Source organism: Prionailurus viverrinus, unplaced genomic scaffold (genome assembly GCF_022837055.1).
Source record: "Prionailurus viverrinus isolate Anna unplaced genomic scaffold, UM_Priviv_1.0 scaffold_39, whole genome shotgun sequence".
In the NCBI taxonomy this organism is placed as follows: Eukaryota; Metazoa; Chordata; class Mammalia; order Carnivora; family Felidae; genus Prionailurus; species Prionailurus viverrinus.
The window spans coordinates 382,834-409,361 of record NW_025927607.1 but is presented as its reverse complement, the minus strand read 5'-3'; the positions used below and the strand labels follow the sequence as shown (position 1 = coordinate 409,361).

General features: G+C 50.4%; 1 protein-coding gene across 10 annotated transcripts in view; it reads right to left on the bottom strand.

Moving 5' to 3' along the window:
• AGAP1 (ArfGAP with GTPase domain, ankyrin repeat and PH domain 1) overlaps window positions 1-26,528 on the bottom strand; it is a 553,979-nt gene that overhangs the window by 168,787 nt on the left and 358,664 nt on the right. For 8 of the 10 annotated variants that reach the window (XR_007149568.1, XM_047846407.1, XM_047846409.1 and 5 more), the window contains 2 exons: window positions 21,272-21,440; window positions 187-345 (listed from right to left, as the gene is read on the bottom strand). Coding sequence is in view for 9 of the 10 variants with exons in the window: in XM_047846407.1 (XP_047702363.1) it covers window positions 187-345; window positions 21,272-21,440 (328 nt within the window). In the remaining variant the exon portion in view is untranslated. The remainder of the gene's footprint in view (window positions 1-186; window positions 346-21,271; window positions 21,441-26,528) is intronic. The other 2 variants (XM_047846411.1, XM_047846406.1) reach the window with 1 other exon arrangement.

Below are 26,528 nucleotides of genomic sequence, written 5' to 3'. Positions count from 1 at the left end.
GGCGACGTGGGTGGCACCTCTGTCAACCTCTGTCAAGGACCCCACGCTCCACGGATGGAACGGGACGCGCGCACTGCTCCCGCAGCTGCCCCGCGGGGCCCGCACTCAGCGCGCGGGCGGTCAGGGCGCCATGTCCAGCCCCCGGCTCGCGACCGAGGACCGCGAGGGGGCCGCGCCCTCTCTTACCACTGCTGATGGCCGAGTTTGCAATGACCGTAGCCTCACTCCACTGGTCGGCACTGGAGACAGAGTAGGAGCGTTGCTGCATGCTGTCCGGCCGGCTGCTGAAGGAGCCCAGGCTGATGCCGCTTGCCATCTGAGACCCAGACGCACTAGTGACATTCCCTAGGAATAAACAAGTCAGGTGAACACCACCTCGGACTGCAGACCCCAGAAGCCAGCACGAGTTAGTCTAGAGGCCTACGTGCTTACACACGAGTGCGCCCCGGCACCGAGAGCGGCTGCGTCCTAAGTGGAAAACGGAAGAGCCGGACAAAACGGTATTCGAGACGAAAGTAAGCGGGGGGAGCAAGTCTCGGGGGCCTGATGACGCCCCGTAAAAGAGCCTAGCCACACGGCACGGTCCCAAACGAAGATGCCGACACAACGTCACGTCTAGGCGGAGCAGGGGTGAACATGGAAGAAGAGCCACAATCCCAGCAGGCCGGCGAGACGAACCCCACAGGAGCCCCACCGTGGCGACGTGTCAACCGAAATGAAAACGGCCACGAGAGGCAGCCAACTGCCTGATGCCACAGGACGGCTTTCGTGGTGAAGCTGTACTGGATGATCAGCACAAATCAAAGCTCCTAAAAGTGACATCGGAGGAGACGCAGGCTCTTTTAAACCAGGTAAGTTTACTCTTACCCTTGAAGAGACCGAGCAGAGGAAAAACAGCCTCAGCGAATGCACGGCACAGAGGGGCTGTGATGGAAAGGGTCCCATCACACGCTTAATGATATGAGACAGGTGCTCAGCATCAGAATGAATGATCGTTTGGTCACACCAATTTTAGACTCAGAAACATGATTAAGTGCCTCTCTCTAAAGCCGGGCCAATCACACCTTGCTGGGAGCGAAGTCGTTTGTCGGGTTATGCAGACTTTCAAAGTCTGTTTTGTTTTCAACTTTCCCCTGACTGTTTTAGTTTAGAGCCAATTAAGTTCTCGATTGCTTTAATAGAAGGTTTTCATAGCAAAGGATTTTAAATACATAGGCTGGATTAGTAGTTCCCAACTCTGGCCAATGACCAGAATTACCTGTGGAGCTTTTTGAACACAGGCTTCAAAATGTCTGCATTTTGATTCGGGAGGTCTGGGGGTGGGGCTTCAAAGAATGCACGTCTCCAACAGCACCTGGTGATTCTGGTGCCTCTGCTGCACTGGAGGTGGCGACCAGGGCTCCACTCCAAACAACGGACCCCACCCTGATCATAATCCCACGGAGCATGGCAAAGTCACAAAATCATCTACTCAAACATAACGAGCCAGTGATCGAGGAACATGAAAGATTTTGCTTCAAAAAAGTGTATTTCTACCTTAAGAAAGGAGGCTGATTTTAGGCTGTTAACTGAACTGGGCGCATCTGGAAAGTCATAAGGGAAGTTATTCCTAGGCAGGTCTGCCCGATTCCAGAAAGGAAGAAAAGACGGACCCAGATCTTCCCAAGCGTGGTTCTCAGCCTGACAGCAACAGCATCGCTCAGAAGCACGTTAGAAATGCAGACTCCCAGGCCCGGCCCCGGCACCTGTCTTTTCAGAAGATCCGCAGGTAATTCTGAGCTCACCTGCTAGAGCTCAGGTACCCGGAAATCACTATGGACGTGGAACAACACCTACGGCCAGAGTTCCTCATCACCTCAGGCTCCTCTGTCTACCCACAGGGTCAGGAGCCAGTTTAACCATGTCCCTCCTAAGCACCGAGGTTCTGATTTTCAGGCTCGCCCAGACCCTAAAGTCCTGGAAACACATATCCCGAACGACGGCGCTGGCTAGCAGTCCTGCACCTGCTCCGGCACTGATCCCCACAGCAGCCTGGGGAGGGGGGCCAGGTGTCCGGCATCTCAGACACAGAGGAGCAGCCCAGGCCAGTGGGGGTGGCGCTAAGGGGGAGACCGCATGCTCCTCCCGGGATCCGCCACACTCAGGGTGCCCTTAGCAGTCTCCTGGATGTGCTTGTCCTTGGCCAGATCCCTATGACAACAGGGCAGCGTCTGGGCAGCCGACGAGCTTGCTCCCGTTGGGTGTCCCCCGGCAGCCCATGTCCACACCCGGGTCCACCTGCCACCTTCCTGCCGCACCCTTTCTTTGCCCTGCTCTCCTGGGAAGGCACCCACTGGCCTCAACCAGTGGGAAGCAGGTGCACGCAAGGGGTGTGAGATGGTGTGTGTAGAACCAGGCTTCCTCTGTGAGCTGCTGCGGGGGGTGGGCTGTCCCCAAGCCTTGCTGGGGTACCCCCCTCCTGCTCCCACTGGGCCTGCCTGGTCTCTGTGCCATTTCTGCCAGTCCTGGTGCCCACAGCTTCTGACCCTGGGCCTTCTCTTCCATTCGGGTACCCTCATATACACCTCCACTCAAGAGCCACATTTGGGACTACCCCCCCCCCACCCCACCCCCCAGGGGCCCTTGAAGCCATTCGCCGTCATCACGTGAATTCTCAGCAGACAGGGGCTTCAAGGACACTGCCAACATTTCTGCGGTAGGGGGAAAGGGAAAGAGGGAGGACGCCACGAATTCCCACCCCACTGCTGAACCAGGCCCCCCGAGCCCGAACCGCCCGCAGGCGCACCTGCCGTTTGCCAAAATCCACAAGGAGATGATCCTTTGCCCTTATGCTGCCCGTTCACACCTGTGACGCGTCACGACCCAGTGTGCAAGCTGCCCACAAGACATCACCTTACACCAGCTTTCCGCACACGAGGCCAAAGCAGCTGGGGAAACCAACACAAGTTCACGGTCTCTGCCGACGACGCCAGGACACTTCCCTTGTTCATTTTCCCGGGAGTGTGGCTCCCAGAGCACAACCAGCCTAAACCGCTCCTGACACGCTTCCCTCCAAAGGCAGAGGGAATTCTCCAAGTGCGTCTGACCCTGCGTACGCGTGACAGGACTCCAGAGGGACCTGTGTGCACAAGCACAGCGGAGTCAGTGTGACCTCTGACAGGAACACAGGCGGTATTCTAACGGAGGTATGTGACAAAGAGCTGCTCTTAGGTTGACAAATTCTTCGTCTCCAGGCCAAACAGCCACTGTAGAAGGCGGAGAGGAGATTCCTTGAAATGGACACACTAAAGCCAGTCTACCTGATGGTGCTGCTCGTGTATCTGTAGCTGGTCTCTCGGTTTTCAAACTTCCGGCTGTTTGTCAGACGAAATATTTTTTTTAAATGTTTATTTGTTTTTGAGAGAGAGAGAGAGAGAGAGAGAGAGAGAGAGAGAGAATGAGCAATCAAGCAAGGGAGGAGCAGAGAGAGAGGGAGACACAGAATCTGAAGCAGGCTCCAGGCTCTGAGCTGTCAGCACAGAGCCTGACGCGGGGCTCGAACTCATGGACCTTGAGATCGTGACCTGAGCTGAAGTCAGATGCTCAGTCACCGACCAAGCCACCCAGGCGCCCCATTGTCAGATGAAATTTTAAGCACAGGTTCAGTATTAAAAGCTGCTGGGAGTTTGGCTCCTGAGGGGACCCCCCCAGGAACCGAACTGGGGCCTACGGGGTGAAGAACCTTCTGGCAAGACTGTGCGCTCCTGGTGTCTGATTGTGGAGTTGGTGTGAGACCCAATGCAGCTGTACAAAATTCTTCAGAAAGCTGAACCTTAGGGCCCTCCCGCCTGTGAGGGTCCTTGTCCCAACCACACCCAAGTCCCAACTCTTGGGACTACAGCTAAACCCCATGACTGAGTTCTGGCCACAGGACTGCATGTTTGTGGACACATAATCACAAAAGTAACGTCTTAAAACAGATCCATAGACTTGGGGCCAGAAGTCTGGGGTGAGTTCACGGACGCACTTCTGCTAGGTACGCAATGGTTTCTTTTTTAAAGATTGGGGAGATTTCTTCTAAAAATATGTGGTTTCTGGCATTGTTTGGAAACTTGTTTTACTATCTGGCAGCAATGGGGTCGTGCCCGAGCTCTCTGAATTGACAAGGTGGCAGCCAGGGCACCTGGCCGCCCTCCCGCGCAGCCCATCTAATCCTCATCTTTGGCAACTGCGAGCTATGAAATCTTTCAGTTACGCGTAAGAAGAATCTCATTTCAGAAGTAAAACGTTTCCGATCTTCTCTCAAGAGAGGAAACCTCTTTTTCATAAACATTCTATTTTAACATCAGTGAAAACTTTTCCAAGTATCAAATAACAAAAGATCAATGAGGGGCGCCTGGGTGGCTCGGTGCGTTAAGCGTCCGACTTTGGCTTAGATCATGATCTCACGGTTCGTGCGTTCGAGCCCCGCACCGGGCTCTGTGCTGACAGCTTAGAGCCTGGAGCCTACTTCGGATTCTGTGTCTCCCTCTCTCTCTGTTCCTCCCTCCGGTCACACCCTGTCTCTCTCGTTCTCTCTCTCTCTGAAAAATAAATAAAAACATTAAAAAAAAAAAAGAGATCCATGAACTGTGTGACATAACAAAAAAGTTATGAAGGGTTAAAAAAAAATATACTGTTTTTGCCCTAAACATACAGCTTGGGGATCGACACAAGCAGGCACGTGCCTTTAAATGTAAATACATGAAGACACAGGTTTTAACTCTGAGGCAGACCAGTGGCCCGCAGACTGGTCACAGCCCCGTGAAAGCAGTCTCACTGGCTTGCTGTGGCCCGTGGAGCATTTCACCCCGTGTGAGCGGTCCTGGGCCAGTGGTCACTCTCTGAGGCCTTTCTACTTGCTCTGCGTGAGTCCGCTGGTCCAAGAAAGCAACAACCCCCAAGTGTTTTCCTGAATATCTTCAATGACTATACAGATTCACAATCTAATTACGGCATCATAGGTCACTTTATACACTCAGGCCATCCGACAAAGGCTAACGCGTAATTTCACGTCTATTCCTGAGTAAATGTCACTAATTGTCTCCGGTCAGGCAACGCTGTCCCCTGCTTCTAGATTTTCATACGTGCGCATCCAGCGATGTCTGCCCTGTGTGTCACCACACAGGGAGATGTTTTCACCACTTGTGAAAATACCTCTGAAGCATGTAAGGGAGATGCTATGCTTAAAATCACTTTATTTTCTCTCCAAGTACTCGAGGGCTGCATCTTTGAATGGATGGTAATTCATTTCACGTTAACAAGTTATTAATTAAGGCTGAGGATCTGGGGTTCTCAGCTGGGAAAGATGCCCATGACTTCTCGGATTTCCTGGCAGTTAAGGATCAAAGACCAAGGCCACCTGGGATGCAAGTGTGACCTGAGCACTGTGCTAAACGCAGTCAGAGTGGGCCTCAAGTGCAGGACGAGGCTTCGGGCAAGCTGAGTGGCTCCGGCAGGCGCCCACCTCGACGCACGTCCGTTTGCTGCAGAATTCCGTCAGTGTGTCTGAGAAACCGGGAGTGTGGCTATCAGACCGGGGAAGAACACAGCACGTGGCTGGGAACCACTTGTCTGGTGGCCGTGGCGGCGTGTCCCTGGAGGGGACAGACTCTACAGGCTGGATTGGAACATCCTCTCTCTTGGGGACAAGAGGCAGGTCTCGCTAAGCTCTAAGCCAGGGTCAACGGACAAGAGGGCTTAAAAGGAAGCCAATGGGATACTCCCCCCTCCTCCCAGGGACATGCACCAGAGCTGCGGCCTCCTTGAGGGTGGGAGGAGGGGTGCCGTCTCTTCTCTCCTGCCCTTCCTCCGCCTCATCCCTGCCTTCCATGCCCCCAGTGCCGACCAGACCCCCGCCCCACCACTGCCCGTAGACTGCTCCGTGATCTCCTGTCTCTTCGTGTGGTGGGGCACAGGCACTGGTGTCCTTTTGTTGTCGGTGATCTGTTCAGGGACGTCTGTACAGTGAACAGACTTGGACGGGAGGGATACACGTCTGCCTCCAGAGGAGGGCAGGTGTGTTTACCGTCCGGGGTAACGGCATCGCCTTCCACGGCACGGGGTCGGGCAGGCTTGCGTGTCTCCCACTGTAAAAGACTGGGGTTTCCGAAACTTGGGGTTCCTCTGCTGTAATGCAACCCAGTGTGCGTGCTGGCGTTCCCTGGCCCTTGGTGAAACTGGTGCATGACAAGGCCGATGCTCTGGGCACCTGCTACGGCCGCGAGGATTCACTTGAGGCCAGGACTCTTGGCATCTCCGATACAGGCAGGCTGGCTCCTTAACTTGCCGGCGGGGTGGAGGCTTGCCGCCCGTCCTAGCACGGACCTCCTAGGCCTCCCCGTCTCCCTACCCTGGACCCGCGGGATGCCGTGTGCCGGGCACAGTGAAGGAAACAGAGTCTGCGCCTTAGAACATGGCTGTACCGGGCCAGCCCACATGTGGCCAAAGACACAAGGCCAAGGAACACAAGGGCCGTGAGAAGGTAAGAGGGGCGGGAGAGAACACCTGCTGGAAGGTTCCGGACAGACTCCGCGGGACACTGCAGGCTTATTTTAGATTTGGGAGACGGAGGCCTCTCTCTCCAGAATGGTATGGGAAGAGGGGTCTCACACTGTCCCAGGACAACCCCAACTCCCTTCTGAGGGACTCACCTCACGTGAAGTGTCCCCTGAATGGTCCGATACCAAGTCTCTCTCTCTCTCTCTCTCTCAAGGTGGCTCTTTGTGTTTGGCATCAGTCGAGAACGCTCACAGCGTCACCCTCGGGACGGCCCGCACCGGGGCTGGCTGGGTGTCTGCCCACCACGGGAGCCCCACACACCGGGCGGGAGGGATGAGCTACCGACGTGGCCACCACAGGACGAGCTTCACAGAAAGGACGTGCGGAAGAGACCAGGCACCGACTGCCGGGACGCCCGCCCGACGGCCCACGGCCAACAGGCAACGCGGGCCTTGGCGGGAGAAAAAGCGCGGTGACCACCTCACGGGAGCGTGCGTGTGTGAAGAGGGGCAGCAGGGCGGCCACCCGCAGGCTCTGCTGTAACTGAGGACTGTGCGCTTTCTGTGTATGTTCTCGTGATGCGACGTCTCCCCAACCCCCCGAAAGGGTAAAAGTAGGTCATCTGAATGGTTTGTGCATACACAGGTCAGGTCAGCGAGCATGAGAGACAGAGCTGAGTGGGACAAGGAGACAGGTGCACTGGCCTCAACCCTCAACGAGGGGCCCAGCCCTTCGCTGGAGGAGACGGTGCTTCTGTAGGCGGGGGGGACACGAAAAGACCTGTTTGTGATCTGCCTCCCCCGAATATCATCTGTATTACCAGGAAACACAGGGTCGCCTACCTGGCCCATTCTGAACTCAGAAGGAGGGTCTCCTCCAATGCCCCATCTACGGATCAGCTGGCTGCTGGCCTTGATTAGCAGGGGGCAGCTCCATTACCATGCTAATCCCGGGGCCTCAGCCCCATCGCCTTGATATGGATATGCGTGTGCTTACGGGCCGGCCTGATTAGCGCGAGCTTCCATGTGTCAAAAGCGCCAGATTCTTCCCAAAGAATAATTCTGGCTTTACTTACATCCCTAAAGTGTAAGAGTTGATTTGAAAAGGTACTTACCTCCACCATATGCTATTTTTCTGAAAACAATTTGCATTTCAAAGTGACTACGGCATTTATATCTGAATGAAGATCAGTGTGTTGCCTGAACTGGTCTCAAACGAGCCTGAAAAAGACGCTGGGTCTCTATTGAACGCGGATGTTTTCGTCCGCCAAATGACATCAAAGACAGCATTCCTCTTTTAAGCTATAGGCTTCTTACATAAAAAGTAGCTTGCTCTGGTTTTTTAAAAATATACTCTGAGATATAAGGTCTTTCACAGCATTCAAATAAAGATTCGTCAACAGACATTTCTTTTAAGTACAGAATTTTGCTCGCTGCACTTTCCGTTCTGGTTCGTCTTCACGAACAAGCCGGGCCTGCCCAAAGGCTCGAACTGGGAAAAGAATACTTGGCGTCCGAATGATCGGTTACGCAGCCAGAGAAAGAGCAGCAGTTGGCGACAGGTGATCGATCACTGAAGTTTCCTGCGCATCGAGCGAGGGGGGCACGGGAGCCACGGAGGGGTCTCTGAGTGCGTGGGTATAAACCAGACCTTTGTGTCCTCTGTGGAGTCTCAGACCTTTTAAAAACAGATCATAATTACAGGACAGGACTGATGGGAGCTCCACCCTCCCCCCTTGGAGTCCTCACTCTCAGAAACACACAGGGATTATTTAGTTATTTTAATGTTTATTTCTGAGAAAGAGAGGGAGAGCGTGCACGCGCCCAGAGGAGGGGCAGAGAGAGAGGGAGACACAGAATCCGAAGCAGGCTCCAGGCTCTGAGCTGACAGCACTGAGCCCGACGCGGGGCTCGAACTCACAGACCGCGAGATCATGACCTGAGCCACAGAAAGATGGTTAACCGACTGAGCCACCCAGGCGTCCCCATAGAGACTGCTTTCTTGGGTCAATTCTCATTCCTACCTGGCTTCTGATGTTACAAAAGCTTGGGAGCTTGGGTGTGAGGCTGCCCTGCACACCTCCTGGGGCGTGGACCCCCGCTGCGCGTGGGCGGGGAGACCAGTTTGCTGGAACCGGAACAGGACGGCGGAGGCTACTCTAACGGCCACGCCACTTCAAACTAGGCCTTCGCCATCTGTTCGTCCTCTAATTATAAACCCAAAAAGAATATAATTCACAACACTACCATAAAAAGTGAGATACGGGTGATTTAAGTGCCTATGAGCAGGGCCGTTCGCCTCACTATTTGCATTGGAAATCTGCCCTCCTTTTTGGCAACCAAGACTTCAGGCTAAGAGGATTTTTTTTCCAAGGACACATTCGGTGTCTTAAAGATGTAGGCGTCCAGGATTCTGCATTGTTGTAACATGACACTTGTTTTGTGAAAGGGTGCATTCAACACATCTACTGTTGAGACCGAATCGTGGGCTTCTGAGATTACCGAGTATCTTTTTTTTGTGATGTGTCTTCCACACCAGGGAAGAAAGCACGTACGGGGTCCACACTGGGCGGTAACAGCAAGTGTGACTGCCACCGAACACAACCGCGTGGCCACACTCAGAATGACAAGTCTTGGGACCAGTTCGCAGTTATCTCCTCAAATGTGGAAAGAGCTCATTTTATTCTGACTTCTCCCTCTTCTACTCATGATGCCAAGGGGGAAAAAAATGAGCCAGTTCTATTGTCTTTAAAACTTATCTGGCAAAATTATGTAGATAAAAGTGAGTGAGATAAACGAGAAGTCTACCCAAATCTCATGTCACAGAGCAACTCACTGTTGAACATGAGCATCAAATGTTCTTAGTGGCGGCTGCAGAAATGGTGTGATTTTAGATTCTGCTTCTTAATTACGGCTCGCTAACCATTTTCGCATGTGGGCCCATCATCTTTAGAATAATTTTAGATACGTAACATCTTGCTGATCTAACACGGTTTTCATACTGCTACTTTCCGACTTCCGGATCGCTTCGTTTCCAATTTCTCACTGGTGTAAACAACACTGCAAAGGACATCTTTTAGTCACACTTTTCCTCTGGATAAAATCCCAGGAGAGTCATCACAGAGTCAAACAGCATTAATATCTTCCTGGCTTCTGACGTGTGGCCTGACACATGTTGCTGATTTTCTTAGGCCAGTGGGCTAGAGGAAGATGGAACCCAGGCATCGTGAAAACAATTCAGCTCACGATTTGTAAAATGGATGTAATGACAGCGATGGTGACAAGGAAGGAGGAGGAGGAGAAACGGTGATACTAATGACGAGGACACGAATATATCTCACATGGCTGAATGATACAAAGACCGCATTGTGTGAAGCGCCGGGTAAACGGAAAAGCTTCTGCAGACAGGAGCGCTTGTTAATTTCACCATTGGTGACTTTTCCTTCTCTCTGTAGTTTATTTAAAAATTTTTTTTATGTTTATTTATTTATTTTGGGAGAGAAAGAGAGACACCAACCATGAGTGGGGGAGGGGCAGAGGGCGAAAGAGAGAGTCCCAAGTAGGTTCCGCACTGTCAGCACAGAGCCTGACGTAGGGCTCGGTCTCACGAACCGTGAGATCATGACCTGAGCCAAAATCAAGAGTTGGATACTTAACTGACTGAGCCACCCGGGCACCCCTCTATCGTTTATTTTTTAATAAAAGCTTAAAATGGTGACATTGCTAAACTTGCCTGTCTCTAAATTCGGAAGAGTCTGTCTCCCTCACGTTTTTCTCGTGATAGCATCTCCTCGCGGTCACCTGCTCACGCCTGTGTCTTGCTGGTATCGTCCTCCTCACGATGCGGGAACCCAAGTGCACACTCAGCGCTGGGGCAATGCAGGCACGCGCCTCCCACCCCTCGGTCTTCCCAAATCCCCGAAGTATTATGACCAGTTACGCCCAAGGGGTCAGAGGCGCAGTTTATAAAAGGAAAGGAATAAACGAGATCGTGTGCTTGGGACACGGTGCAAGCCGTGTGGATGCTGGTGTAACCTGATGGTGAAGAAAGGGACGCCAGGGAACCCGCGGGCCCGCTCACCCCCCGCTTCCGGGCTAGCGCTGCACCCCGGGGGATGTCCCAATTGCTGTCTGGGACAATTCAAGACCAAGATACTAAGCACACCAGAAGGTCAGTTCTCACTTAAGTGACTGTACTTAGAAACAGGCTTAAATTTTTTTTTTCCAAAGGCAAAGTCTGTCTATCCCAGTCGTCAGGCACCATGCTTGTCGCTGCAAAAACACTCTTTGCGTCTTGCCCGATTTTCTCTGCTTCAGAACACCTGCCGCTACAGACTCCTAGGTGTTGATGGAGACCTGCGTCACCATGCTTCCTCGCGCTGGCTTACACAAGGCGCACCTCGCTTGGCTACGACCCGTTACTCCTATGGGTGACACGGCCAAGTTCACGTGCGATGCAGCGGTAACGAGGTATGGCGCCACCCCAAGGAGGAAAACAAAACTAAGGTTTTCTTTTAAGCAACAAAATATGATGACAGCATTCGTGTAATAGGGTTCTGTGAAACAGAACGCCTGAGACGTCCGTACCTTGCCCTCCATACTCCCAACCACTACACTCAACCGTTCGCTTTCTTCCTTGGCGATGGATAACGGTTCCGTCTTTGAGATGTTCTTTCTTCTTTCTTTGGTAAATACAGTATGTGCTTTGCACGAAATCCATTTTGACTCGCCAGCACCGTTCTGAGAGCCAATTTCTCTGGCTATCGCTACATTTATTCTCCCTTTCAGGGAGGAGGCCGAGGTGGTCATGTGGGTCTACTTTCGAAGTGCCCCCTTCCCTCTCCCTTCCAGTCCTCGTGAAGCCGGTGCTCACAGAGAAACCACGTCAGTGGCGTGGAGGTGAACTGCTTGGCTGTGCATGTCCTTGGGTTTTACCACCCCCCAGAAATACTCCAGAAAGGCAAACGTTCTCCATATGAGCGGAAGCCATGAAACACTGGGCCACAAGGTTGGGAGATGGCAAGCGTCATGACTTCCCTGAAGATCCTCCTCTGCCAGTGTGGGGATGGGGACGTAGTAAGGGGGCCAATCGTGGGCTCCCCTCTATCCCAGAACGGCTCCTTCCCGAGGCCCAGGCCGGCACTCAGCCGCCTTCTTGATGGCTGAGGTCCTTCCTGGCCCCGCCTGCCCCCCCTGCCCCCCCCCCCCCGCCGCCGCCCCTCTCTCAAATGCCGACCATTTGCTGGTCCAGCTTGAAACACTATTCGTCACCAAACACACACACTTTTGAAAGGGAGAAAAAGTTTCCAAACCTGTTCTTTTACTTATAGGTGTGTCTGTCCCCAGAGTAGCGGACAGCTCAGCGTTTCCAGGGTTTTTAACTGAAATCATCACGATCAAGGTGCTTTTGGCAGTCCTTACAGAAAAGAACACCCCACTTAGAGTTCAAATAATTGAAGACGGCTTCCAAAAAATGGAAGGCAGGCTCCTGAACTTGTCCCCAGTGGTCCTGCCCACAGGGTGCTGGGCGGGGGAAAGCAAACAGTGCTCATCCTCAATGGTTACCTCCTAGATGTCGCCTGGCGGGTGACGGGCACTAGTGTGGACTCAACAAAAACACAATTTGTGAGCTCACGAAACTGGGAGGGGATAACAGAGAATTAACGGTCCACGCCTGGAAGAATGACAGAAGCAACAGAACGGATATTTGCCTAAACCTCAGTGGGAGAAACGTATAAACACAGAAACAGCTAGCAATAAGAATGCATGTCTCAGAAGCTGCAGATGTCCGGGCTCTTCTAAAGGATAAAATGATAACTTTCACGTCTTTTAGTTACAGATGTAGCTAACAGAAACCCCACAAAACGTTTCTTCCTTTCCCTAAAAATAACGGGTTGTTAAATAGCCATCAAAACCCACTCCCGGTAAACCCTAGTGCACGGATGCAGATATCACGGGATGCTGCTGTTCGGATTTTTTTTTTTTTCGAGAAATAATTCTCAGCCAATCAGGCAAGTGTTCTACCAAGGGGCTAGGAGGGGGTTTAGCGGCGGCGCCCGATTTATGTATCAGAGGATGAACGTTGTAAACAAAGTCCAAAGTGTGCGACAGGAAGGGGTGACGGAGGCCGGCACGCGGTGAGAAGCGAGCCCCGGGGTGCTGACGAGGGGCGGCCCGACAGACCGGGAGACGCACGTGACCGGCACCGGACCATGTGAAACTAAACAAAGAAAAACTTTGCTTCTATGAGACAACAACGGATCGGGTTTTGATGTTGCGTTATTATTATTATTATTTTTTTTTTTTGGTAATAGCTATTACCGCCGTAACAGCAGCTTAGCGGCTCGGCGTCTGCGGTGTGAGCAGTTTTGATAAACAGCCTCCGTGGGCCACACAACGGGGATAATGTATCCTTAAGTACCGCCAATGAGCTGCCATTCTGCACAGCCAATTACTTCTGTGCGTCTGTCACTCAAAGGAAAAATGACTGAGCCCATTAGATCAAACCTTTGTCACTGTTCCTAATGCACTCTCAGGCCTCATTAATCTCCGGGAGCAGTAACAGAGCCGCCGGTGTCTCATTGCCTCCCCCGAACAGGCCCACGTGAAGCCTCTCATCTCTCCCCCAAGTGCACCGCGTTAATCAAGCTCTCCTTATTACCCCAGTCCCTGTCACGGCGGAGAGCGCGCTCCCTCTTAAATGCTCTCATTATGACCCATCTTTAGAGCCGGCTAAGTGGAAAAAAAGAGAGAGGGAGAGAGGGAGAAAGAGGACGGGAGAGAAAGAGGAGAGGAAAAAGCAAGTCCGATCACATTAATATTCATGACAATAATTAGTATTCTAGGTCACTGAATATTCATGCTATTAGTTTGGTTTTTTATGGGTTTGCTGGATGTCCTGATTACTGAAGTGTGGAGGAAAACAGCATGGCGGAGACTTTAGATGTCGACGGCGGCACGATACTCAAAACACGTCCAGATCCCCGCCCCCCACCCCGGAAAAGCAGCCTCAACCCTCCCGACGGCTTTCTTTCGTAGTTTGAAACCGCCGGGGGCCAGGAGCGGAGGGAGGGAGGCAAGGGGGCAAGGTCTCCCCCGCTACGAAGGCCCACGCGTCGCCCCGGTGCGGTAAAGCACAGTCGTGGTCCCGAATACTCAACAAAGACACCCTTTCAGGACAGGGAGGTATGTGGCAGCTCAGAACCAGATGTGGCAGGGAAAAAAGAGACGCTGGGCCACGGCCCGCGAGCCCAGGGCCCTCGGAGATCCCGGAAAGCCCCGCAGAGCGCCTCTCTGCCCACCGCTCTGCCACTGCAGGGGGCACGCAGTCTGCAGGCGGCACGGGTTTACGGTGTTGAACCCACAACGACTACACAGAGGCTACAGAAACAACAGTGCGTGGCATGGAAACAGATGAATTCCAGGGGCGCCTGGGGGGCTCAGTCGGTTAAGCGGCCGACTTCGGCTCAGGTCACGATCTCACGGTCCGTGAGTTCGAGCCCCGCGTCGGGCTCAGTGCTCACAGCTCAGAGCCTGGAGCCTGCTTCAGATCCTGTGTCTCCCTCTCTCTCTGCCCCTCCCCCGCTCATGCTCTGTCTCTCAAAAATAAATAAATGTTGGGGCGCCTGGGTGGCGCAGTCGGTTAAGCATCCGACTTCAGCCAGGTCACGATCTCGCGATCCGTGAGTTCGAGCCCCGCGTCGGGCTCTGGGCTGATGGCTCAGAGCCTGGAGCCTGTTTCCGATTCTGTGTCTCCCTCTCTCTCTGCCCCTCGCCTGTTCATGTTCTGTCTCTGTCCCAAAAATAAAAAAAAAAAAAAAGAATTTAAAAAAATAAATAAATAAATAAATAAATAAATAAATGTTAAAAAAAACGTAGGAAAAATTACTTCCACAATTTCTTCCTTTTCTTCACCGGGGACAAGCACAGCTGTCATGACGGGTTCCTGAGACACTTCTGGAGACTCGCCCTGGGCCACACTTTGGAAAGGCAGCACGTGGCGTGTTACCCTCACGAGAGCGGAGGTGGGCCCGTTTTCCACCGTAACGATGAGGAAGAAGCTGACGTTCGCAGAGACACCTGTTCAAGGTCCCGAGATGGTGAAGGTGGGACTCAAGTTAGTGTTTCTGCCTCCCCGGGCCCGACCGCTGGCCATCACATTGTCCTGTTGTCTACTTCAATGTCAGAGGAACTTAAGGACCTGATAGGAGTCTGCACTCCGTCATCGGTGGATACCATTCTGCCACACCAGCCTGGCCAATAACTCAGGCCGGAAAACAGTTCCGGACATCTGACGGTCTTCTCTGGAAGCATATCTGCAATTACATTTGGGTGGATTCTCAAAAATGTGGCCTGGGATTAGAACGGCCGAGTGGGTCCCAAGCCAAAGCAATGGAAAAGACAGATGACGCCACAGACATCCTGCGTGAGTGACCTTGGAGGAGGGGGAGGGTTCCCTGGGGAGGGGGAGACTTAACCAGGCCTGAATAAGTATCTTCTGGATTCTTCTTTTTCTTCTTCCTCCTCTTCTTTTTTGCTGGAGTAGATGCTTAAGCGGATTTTTCAAAAAGTCACTTGGCTTCTGTATTCCTGTACGTCATCTAAAACAATTCTTTTCTATCTTCATACTTGATTGATAGTAGTTTGGCCCTGCATATGGACTTCTAGGTTCAAAATGATTGGCCCTTAGTGTTTTAATTGCTTTAAGTTTATTTTTATTTAATTTTGAGAGAGAGCAAGTGGGGGAGAGGCAGAGACAGAGGGAGACAGAATCCCAAGCAGGCTCCCTGTTGTCAGTGCAGAACCCGATGCGGGGCTTGAACCCACAAACCGCAAGATCGTGACTTGAGCTGAGATCAAGAGTCGGACGCTTAGCCAACTGAGCCACCCAGCCACCCCTAAGTGATGGGTCCTTAGAAAGGAATTCTTCCGTTACTTTTTAGCACGTGGTGTTTGCGCTGAGAAAGCGACAGGCCAGAAGAGTTCCGTCTCTTGGCAGGTAACCTCGCTCTCTCCTCCTACCTGGGATGCTTTCTGGGATTTTCTCTGAGCTTTCAGAGCCTCCTGTCCCCTCCAGCTTCATACCAGGCTCTTCGGACAAGAAGACGCCAACATATGTCTTCTTCTGCACACCTACGTCACCAATGGTATCCTTGGCCATGTTCTTTATAGTATTTAACCTATCTACGGAATTTCTGATTTTTGTCATCTTTTTCCTTTAATTTGCAAGAAGTCTTTCCCCCCAGGTTTTTCATATAATCTTTAGTTTGTTGCATTTTATGAAAACAGTAATTAATCTCTTCCTTCCTTCTCCCTCAGTATCACTCCCTTTATTCTAGGATCACTGGTCCTTTTGTTTCTCTCGGTCCCTGTTTGCTTTTACTGCTGGATTCCACAGACCTCTTGGTTGTCTGTACTCGTATTTATGAGTCAGAGCCTGAGGGTCGATCAGGCCGATGCAGGGGTTTCCCTGCGGCCTCTGGACACGGGTGTGGCACATGCTGACGGGTAGGTTCAGTTCAGATCGACAGCACAGGGTCCACGGGCAGGCTGGTGCCCTTCAGTTATGTCCCCCACGGTCATAGTGGACATTCCTTGCCATTTATTTACATTTCTCTGTGACTGTGCAGAGCTCTGAGTTTCCCAAGCTGCTCCCTTCTCTTTCAAGCATCAGCATCCACATCAGGTTGGAGGCGGGGATGCCCAGGGTCGGCTCTTCCGGAATGTGTCCCTGAGCCCGCCATGCCTGCATTCCACAGCTGCCCGACAGGAGCGTGGGGCCACCCCACCTTCATGAAGGCTCATTTACTCTGCTCAACTGGTGAGCTCAGTTATTAGTACGCAAGGGAGCTGCTTCGACATGTTTCTCTCCTCTTTCCCGAGCCCAGGGCAAAACCCTACATCAAGATCATCACGTTTCCAGCATTCTCGTGTATGAAATGTGGTCAACATTCCAAGACTGGCAAAGCATTTCCCAACACCAGGAATAACATAGGACTTCCGTGCCCCCCCCACCCCCCAGTGATCTTCTAGCCCCTTGCCTCCTTTGTCCTTTGAGCATGGATCGCCAACTTCAATGGCCTTATCTGTTTCTGTTTCTTCTGTCTCCTCTGCCACCACTGTGGAGTACAAGGCCCCTGGAGGGAAGGCGTTGTACTGCCCCAAGTCTCCAGACCACTCATCAGGACTGGGCATACACACGACAGACCCAACAACAATGGAAGATGAAGCGTACAGGAAACAGGAAGCGAAGCAGTAAAGTACCCAAATCATGACATTGGATGTAAAGGCTAAAAACCAAACTGACGTACAATGAGGCACTGTAATATTTGAAATGCGAGATGCATTATGACCGTATACTAGAAAATGAAGACAGACATCTGAATAAACACTCCAACTAACAAGAGTTCAGGAAGACGGCTGGAGATAAAAAGTATAAGGATTAGGAGCTTTCTTATTTCTTGCCAAGTAGGTGATAGAATAGACAGCCCCCTTCACCCTCCTCCCCCACCCCCCAAAAAGATCAGCTTCACACATCACCCAAAATGAACAGAACGGATCCGCACGATGCATCTAAACAAAGTCCTGGAACTTTACTGAGGGATGTATATTAAGTTTGAGTAAGTTGGGCAAGACCTGTGTTCCACGACAAGAAACTCAAACATAGTAGTCAGTTGCTCCAGTTAACTGATAGGTTAGAAGCAATGCCAGTTACAGCCACCGTGGGATTCTTTTTTGGGGGGAAGGGGAAGGTCTCAAGTTACTCTGAAGTTTACTGGAAAAAATAAACGAGTGGCAACAGTCAAGAACGACAATAAAATGAACGAGTAATATTGCTACCAGATAACAGACTGAGTCATGAATCTGAGACACTGTGGTAAACCCATACATGATAACATCATGTGGAGACAGTAGGTCAACTGAATAGAGTCTCAAGTCCAGAAACATGGTGAATTTGATTAAATTAGTTGTACAATAAAGGTGATACATACAGTTATAAGAAAACAATTCAACACAGAAAGGACAATTAGTTATCTATTTGAATAAAAAGTTTGATTAGATTTATTCTTGCACATAATTGACCCAAACAGATTAAAGATGAAGGCTAAATATTTTTCAAAAACAGGCAATAAAATTGTGAAACTCAGAAATACATATGTGAATTGTTAACTGTTTTCAGGATTTCAAGAGGCCTTCCAAATATCTAAAGTAGAAACCACAGAAGTAAAGGACTTCTGATTTGATTCTGTGTATATATTTTGATCATATATTAAAAACGGGGAAAACCTCTACCTGCAGATAAGACCATAAAATTTAAAAAGAAGCAAATAATAAACTGGGGAACTATCTGCAGAATGTATTATAAAGCGCTAATATCCTCAATATATAAAGAGTTCTTACAGATCAAAAAAGACAAACACCTAGTACAAAAAAGGGAAAAGACGACATCTAAACAATTTCAATGTAAGAAATACCTGTGACAATAAACGTGAGATGGCCAACCTTAGTCCTAACTGAAGAAATCCAAATAAAGCAGGAGATATTTTTATTGCTTATCAGATTACTACAGATTCTAAAAATGATAATAGCAATGCCACAAGTGTGTGTGGGTGAAATGGGAACTCACTTTATAGGTGGTAGGGTATTTGTACAACAAAACCTTTCCAGAAATTAATTTGGAATGTATATCAGGAATCTCATGAGTGTTTATATTCACTGGCTGAATCGCTTCACTTATGGACCTTTATTCTAAGACAAGAAGTGTTATGCACAAAGATTTAGGGACACGCAAGTGTCACGTCTGTGCAAAATGAAAAAGTTACTAGAAGGGAAGGCGCACAAGACACTTATCTACTCCAACAGCACTGAGGTAAGAAAACAAATAAAAAGGAACAGCATAAAAAGAAGCAACCATGACCAGTTAACTCGGAGCTCTAGAACAAAACAGCAAAATTCAAAGGAGTTGTAAAGAAGGATACTGTTAAGCACATGGGAAGTTCTTTGGCCAAGAGCTCTACAACAGTTACAATAATACCTATTTTTAGCCAGTGGTCCACCCCGTAAGTGTAACGCCAATTCACTGCCAGGTAAATTTGCTGTGTTCAGGTGAGAGAGCACCTGGGAAGCAGGGAATGGAGGGCCGCCCGCCGATGACATCACCTGCACGCTAAGACAAGCGTGCCATGACCACGAGACCCTTTCTTCCCCCAAAGGGGCACTGTGATCCTGCAGATGTCACACCCCCATTTCCTCGTCCCCACTTGTGATGCAAAGGAGAGGAAAAACCAAGCAGGCTCCCTTTAAGAAAGCTTAACTTAGCGGGGCGCCTGGGTGGCTCAGTCCGTTAAGTGTCCGACTCTTGATTTCGGCTCAGGTCGTGATCTCGTGGTTTGTGAGTCTGAGCCTCACTTCGGGCTCTGTGCTGACAGTGTGGAGGCTGCTTGGGATTCTCTCTCCCCCTATCTCTGTCCTCCCCGACTCGTGCTTTCTCCCCTTCCTGCTCTAGACAAATAAATAAACATTAAGAAAATAAAAAAAAAAAAAAAAAGAGGAATTAACTTGGCTTAGGGCTGAAAGAATGCGCTGTAACCAACTGGGCTTGTGAGTGTGGAAAAGGGGTTTCGGCATTTCCCCGCGTCCTCCCGTCCACCCAAGGCAGGGGCGTTAAAAAGAAATGGGGGCACTGAAAAACACTCCTTTAACCCAGGCCCACGCCATACATAACCTACCGCATGGGACAGGACATGGTTAAATGGCATTCTGTACTTTCTGTTTACCAAATGTCACATTTTTCCTTAGGAAAACGAGCAGTGGCACCATGGGATGCAAGTCTCAAGGTTAAGGAATTTAAACAGCAAACCTTACGTATCCACAACTTCTCCACCTCGGAGGCTCCTCTCCCACCCTAATGCCTGGCAAATTCCCTTCCTTTGTTTACACTCAGCACAGGTGGTGCCCCAGCCCTGAAGCCTTGCCCCGTCTCCTAGGGTAGCGCTGAACACATCACCCCTGGGCCTGCAGGCCCCTGTACGTACTCCTGCCGTGGCCTGCTATGTGGCACTGCGTTTGTGCCACCTTGTCTGCTCGTCTGTCTTCCCCACCAGAGGGTGAGATTCTGGAGAGTAGAGATGACGTCTTAACCTTCTGCGTCCCCAGGGCCCAGGACCAGGCCTGGCATACATCAGAAATGCCATACACGTTTGTTGACTTGAAGAAATAAACGCGTGGATCTGACACGATGGGTTACAAGGGGAAGTGGAAAATTAGCTGGTTTGAAGAGGCCCGCCTCTTGCAGAAGTTCTGCGGATCAGGGACCCTGTATCCATAGCACACACCATTCCTGGCACAGAACAGGTGGTCAGTAAATATGTCTTGAGTAAATTAATAAATACAAAGTGGTGAAGACGTTAGCTTTTCATTCAATACAGAATTTTTGTTTTCCCTTGGGTGGTTCTTTTCTCTCTTCTAATCCCAGCATTAGCACACCACCCTGAAGAGGGAAACTTCATATATGTCTCGGAAGGAAGGTCAGCAGGTCCTGAGAGACCTTGTCACCACTCTGGAATGAACTGATGTCTCCTTTGATGGCAAGCCCAGCCCAGTTTTGTTTTGATTGGTAATAACGGCTGCTGCCTGTATTGTACTTTATGAGTTTCCCAAAACTGTCGTATGCGTTATCTTACCTGCCATCACATCTCTGTGAGGTAGGCAGGCCAGGCAAGATCGACCTGATGTGGTGGTAAAACCTGGCTGAGTGAGCTGTCCAACACCACTTGGCATCCTGAAGTAAAGCCCAAGCTATGGCCTCCAATTCTGGCCCCTTTCTCCTACCCTGCTTTCACCAACCAATGCCACATTTATGCCACAGAACCGTGGGGTTAGCATCATCCCTCTTTAAAAGCACTTAACATCTCAGAAAGGGGAAAATGCAGCATTTTTAAGAAGCAAAGACATATGCTAGAAAGTGCCGCATAACCATAATTTATTTTGAGAAGACTGGATGTAGGTTAGAGAGGAGAAAGGGACTTTTTGCTGGGGAAAACAAATCCATGTGTTGAAGCGTGTCAGAAGGAGGACTCCAGCCTTTTCTCTGATAATAATCACCAGAAGGTTAAAGCCGGGGGCAGTCATTTGCAAAGATTCTTAAACAAAAGCGACCCATGACATTTTGAATGGCTTGCAATTGCACACAAAGGCCAGGAATCTCTAAACACGTCTAAATTTGAGAAAACACGCTCTCTGATCCCGAGTTAAAAAGCAAATGCTCCTTTAAAAGAGAACAGGAAAAATTACAGTTGTGTTAAAGAATGACCCAACAGTTACCATACAAAACCGAGAGAACGGCAATCTTAGATAGGTCCAACAGTTTCCTTGAAATCTTGCTCCAAATAGCTCTCCTTCTTTTATCCACTTGGGTCGCCACAAATGAATACCAACCCTTGATATCCGCACGATTAATTTACGTATTTTACAAGGCCCCCGAATCCTCGATCATATGTGAGCCTCGACTTTCAACTACACAACTAGGGGAGGACCTCGTGGTTTGGTCTGGGCGGCCATGACTCAAAATGGCACCAGGTGCTGGCTGGCAGTCACAGAACCACCCACAGAAGCGAAGAGGTTTCTAAGCCTTAACGTACAACGTTAATGGTTAAAATCTCACTTGACCGCAAGGGCTCCGCACTCTCCTGCAACCAGCGACATCTACTGCCGTCGTCACGCTGGATTCTTCGGCACGTCCGCTGCGAGCTTACCTGAATTTGGGGAGATGTGTAAACTGCTCATGTCCTTGGACAGGCCATTGGTTTTAGGGCTGGAGATGGGCGCACAGGCCGACGTGGCTCGGGGTGGCCTCTTCCCTGGGACTTTCACAGTGGTTCTCAGAAGATCAATCTCTTTACCATGAACATTCTGCATGTAATCCTGTTCAAAATGTTAAACATCCAAGAGATATTAAAAAGACGACCTTTCACAATCTAGGACACAAGGTTCTATCAGACACCACGAGTTGTAATCCTATGACCCTTCCACTGTGGCAAGCACTTTAAAAATAATGAGGTTTTGATCTGTCTACTATGGTGGCATCATCGTTATATTGAAACCACAGTCTCTTTGTCCTGAACTAACCCAGGCCCCGCAAATCCAAGCAGACACAGGAAATGCTTCCATCAGGGGGATTAGAAACCAGCTGGAGAAAACAAGTGTCCACGTGAAATCGTATTTTATAAACTGCTTATAGAAGGTGCACTAGGACCCCGGGGTCTTCATGTAAGTTTCAGGTAAAGTTCCAGGGAGTAGGGAGCTATTTTATTTTATTTTATTTTTATTTTTTTTTCAACGTTTATTTATTTTTGGGACAGAGAGAGACAGAGCATGAACGGGGGAGGGGCAGACACAGAGGGAGACACAGAATCGGAAACAGGCTCCAGGCTCCGAGCCATCAGCCCAGAGCCTGACGCGGGGCTCGAACTCACGGACCGCGAGATCGTGACCCGGGTGAAGTCGGACGCTTAACCGACTGCGCCACCCAGGCGCCCCGGGAGCTATTTTATAACAACTGTTCTGCCTTGGATGGCAACACCACGAAGCCTCTAGGTAAGAATGAAGCGGTCTGTTGGGAACTCAGGTAAGAAACTCCTGAAATAAAAGGCCAAGCATTTTACTAATAAGGACCAGGAAAATGTCTGAGGGCGTCGGTGGTACGGTGTTGAGAAAACGTGGAGCTCGCGGATGGGTGTGTAATGGCCGGATGTGATGTGGAAAAAGAAAGAACGTTCTTTGGTACTCAAGCACTGTGTTTCTCCGAGCGGCTCACTGTGCCCAGAGAAAGCATCTTTGTGTTCTCTTCATGCTGGAGGTGGATGACCCAGTCAACTGGGAGCCACAAGGATGTCTAGGTAGACAGGGATGGTCTCTGTGGGGGTCGCGGGACAATTCCGTGCAGAGTAAAACATTATCTAAGAGTTGGTTGTCGGGTGGGGGGAGAGGAGAAGCAGCTGAGAGTCAGGGTGAGGGGCCGACTGGTGAGTTAGGAATTACTGACCCTTCAAAATGCATTTTTTTGGGCAAAGTGCCCCCTGGCCAAACATGTAGACGTGTTAAATCGACCTCACACATTAAGAAAGGGCATATTCTAAAACATTCTTGGGCAAATAGCACGTCAAGTGTTTTAAGGCTAAGCATGAAATGCAACAAACGCATTCCTTCCTTGGCAGAATCTTGGTAGAATTCCTTTCAGAATATAAAAGGGAAACGCCAATAAATCTGTAGTTAGGATGAACAATGAAGTTCTCGTCAATGTAATTTCAGAAGAACCGCCAAATAAACCAGGGTGTGGGCCGCCAGGGACCCAGGGAGGCTGGAAAAGTGAGTTGTAATTGCTAACCCGTAGGGTCAAGTGACGCAGACAGAACCAGATAAAGTCCTAGAAGCACAGCACAAGGGACACAGACCCAGGCTGTGGGATGAGGAAAGTCGGCCAAAGTCTATCAAGGGAGGCAAAGGGGGCCTGGAGAGCAGCAGGGAAGCCGAGGCAAGGATCCCCCGCTTCTGGAAAGCAGGCTGCGGAGCCTTTAAGTTCATGTGCCAGCAGGTGAAGGGGCTGAGAAGCAGTCACTGGGTCATCAAACAGCAGGACGGTTGCGGACAGAAGCAACGACACAGAAAAGGAACCAGAAACACAAGATTCCAACACAGGGGAAGGAACCCGCACGCGGCTCCTCAGGACAGACAGCACGAGAAGAGGCATCGTCCCTCCGCAGTCTGCTGGAGGGAGGGTCGGCCTCGAGTGTTAAAAGCAGAGACCTCACCCCACAACACAAGCACTTACGGGGCACCTGGGTGGCTTAGTCGGTTCAGCATCTGACTCTTGATTTCGGCTCAGGTCATGATCTCAAGGTTCGTGAGATCGAGCCCCGTGTCGGGCTCCGTGCTAGCAGCACAGGGTCTGCTTGGGATTCTCTCTCTGCTCCTCCCCTGCGCTCTCTCGATCTTTCTCTCAAAGTACATAAATAAACTTAGAAAAAAGGTGGGGAGGAGGGGCACCTGGGTGGCTCAGTTGGTTGAGTGTCCGACTTTGGCTCAGGTCATGCTCTCACGGTTTGTGGGTTCAAGCCCCACACTGGGCTCGCTGGTGTCAGTCCACCAGCGTGGAGCCCACTTCAGATCCCGTGTCCCCCCTCTCTGCCGCTCGCTCACTTGCACTCTCTCAAAAATAAACATTAAAATAAGACAAAATAAACAAAAATCCCTATTCTGCCACGCTTTAAAAAAAATGAGAATTGTTTAAAAAAAAGAGAGAGAGAGAGAGCACTTAGAGGGGGGCACGCGGGAGCCGACCCAGACTCAGGAAAGAGGGCGTGGGAATTCTCAGCAGAGGAGGAAGGGCAGGAAGAAAAAGCCCAGAATGGGAAGGCCTGGCCACGGTGGGGGTGGAGACGTTCTGATGGAGCAAACACAGAACTCTAGAAGGTTTGAAAAGCACCAACCCAGAAGGAAAAGATGCCACAAGGTCCCTGATGACTTCCTAAGGATACAACTCAAATGGCCAACTCTTGGTGGCAAACACACCCTCACAAGGCCAAGCAAGGCCAGAGCCAGGAGGAATCTGGGACTGAAGACGGCCAGAGAAAGGATCGGAGCTGCACCAAAGCGGGGCAGATACAGACCAGCTCTTCAGAGGCAGTGGGGAGGCTGGGCCTTCATCAGCACTTGTAAAACCAACCATCCGGAGAGCGGCAGTGGCATCCACAAGCCTCCCGTGAGCCATGGAGGCCAGGAGCAGAGGTCCCGAGGCATGCCGACCCCGCAGGACGCGCTGCCTGGAGTCAGTCTCCGCCGTCCAACAAGACTGAAGACTCCACGCGGAAGTCAAGACGCTTGGGCAACACCCCAAAATATAATGAACCGTGAAAGAGCTGTGGTTTTGGAAGGATATGGACCAAAGACAGAAAGACGGTGGTTATGAAATCAGAGTGAAGGAGCAAACAGACCCAGACGGGAAGGAATACGGGAAGACTCGTGACTGAGCTCAAGGTTCTGGGGATGTGAACAAAAAGCACCAAGGAAGCCATCCTTGCTTAGTGGAGGGCAAAGTGTCAAGGTCATTAAAGAAAAAACAAAGGTCGTTCTTAGACATCTTCAACGTACTTCCATTAACATCCAACGAAAATGGGCAAACCCAAGCTTCAGAACCAAAGTCAAGGCTTGTACAGAATGACTTCATTCTCCCACACTTGCTCTTTCAAAAATATCAACTTGCTATAACTTTCTTCTTTAATGCCAATTCTTAACAAATTAAAATACAATAACAGGAGCGTAATTGAGCATTTATTGCTTATGGGCTCTAAAATGAGGCTAATCAGATAGTGACTAAGCCTCAGCATGGGCTCTTTTAATAGGCATGTTTTAACATACAATAACCAGGATATTTTATTTAAAATTATTATAGAAATGTACCAAGAGTCTGCTCTTTGGATGTGAACGCGGCAAGGGAACACATTTATCTTTGGCTCAGCATGGGCCAGGGAATCTGTTTCCTCGCTTGAGTTAGGTGTCGAAACTTCAGAGGAACTAGATCTAAAAAAAAAAAAACCCCAGAATATGAACTTGGCAATTCTTGCGTTGCAAGCCACTGTGGGTTTTTTTGTGTTTTTTTGTGTTTTTTTTTTTTACAGACCTTACAAGATGCATCTCCTAATCCACGAAAAGCCCTTGGAGGTGGTGCTTCAGAAACAGTGGAAGGCAAGGAGGCCTGAGTATGTGGCTTCTGGGTTCCCCCAAGAGAAACGATGCTGAGTTTCCCGTGTTTGAAAGAATCCATCCCCTTTCATGTCTCCCCAGCTTGGCAGTTGAGGAATTAAAGCCAGAACCGGTATACAACGTGGCCTCCTCAGAAGCGGGACGTGCGGCCCTGCGGGGCCCGAGGGAGGGACCTCGCCGGGTAAAATAAAGCCAGCAAGCTTGATTTTGATTTTGATTTTGATATGCAAATGCTACAGATACTACCCTTCTTGTGCTCCTCGTAGAAAATGCTGATCGATGATAAAAGGGGGAAAAAACCCTTTAACGAGGCATGAGGGTAATTCAAAGCCAAGTACTTTTAAACAGCACGTAACAAGTCCCCGGGGCCCACTCAAGAGCCAGGCCCCTCTGAGGCGCCATCTCCCGCCCCACAACAGCTTGAAAAAGTAGTAATTGCCAACCTATTTGCATTTTTCTTCTCAAGTTGTCCGCGCTCTTGTCGCGCGGATTCTTTTTTCCAAGCAGGCGCGGGAGCACAGGGACCCGTTCCTGAACGTGTCGATAGCCTTGGTGACTGTGCGCCGGGTCCCCCCGCAACCCGGCTCCCGCACCTTTGCCAACCCTTGTTTTTTACCTCTCGCTCCTAATTATGTTGCATCTATTGCCGTACACTTAATTAGCTGCATTAATGTGATTTCTTTTCACATAGTCAAGCAATTAAGAGCTATGATTGAGTTTCATTCAATTAGCCTCAACAAACATGCTAATTGATGTCCCAGATGCAAATGAGGTGCAATGAGAGAAACCTGCGAGCGACTGGGAGCCGTGTCAGAGCCATAGCTTTCAGCCTGCTGACGGAAGCACAGCTTAACACGGCTCCCACCTTCTGGGGGGCCGCCTTCAGGGAGGGCCGCGGAGTCATTAGCGCCGCGGTGCCTCCGATCGCTCCCGGTACGCAGGATTCATTTGATCTGCCGCCACACGATCCTGTCCTAAAAGCTCACAGCTACGCGTTACCAGGACCCGGAGGTCACCCGCTCGGTGACGCTGAGCTCCTGCAAGGAGAGTAAACCCTCCCCCAAACGCCACGAGAGGCTGCTAGAATGACACAGGGGTTCTCCCCGAAACTGCACGGGGCGGGGAAGAAGGTGCGTCTTGTCTTGGTGACCTCAGAGCCCTCTGCGTGCACGACGGCCCCCACGGTTCTCAGCAAATGGTGAGTTCATCTTAGTCAGCTCTGGGGCATCTGGCACTCGAAGTTAAGCTCAA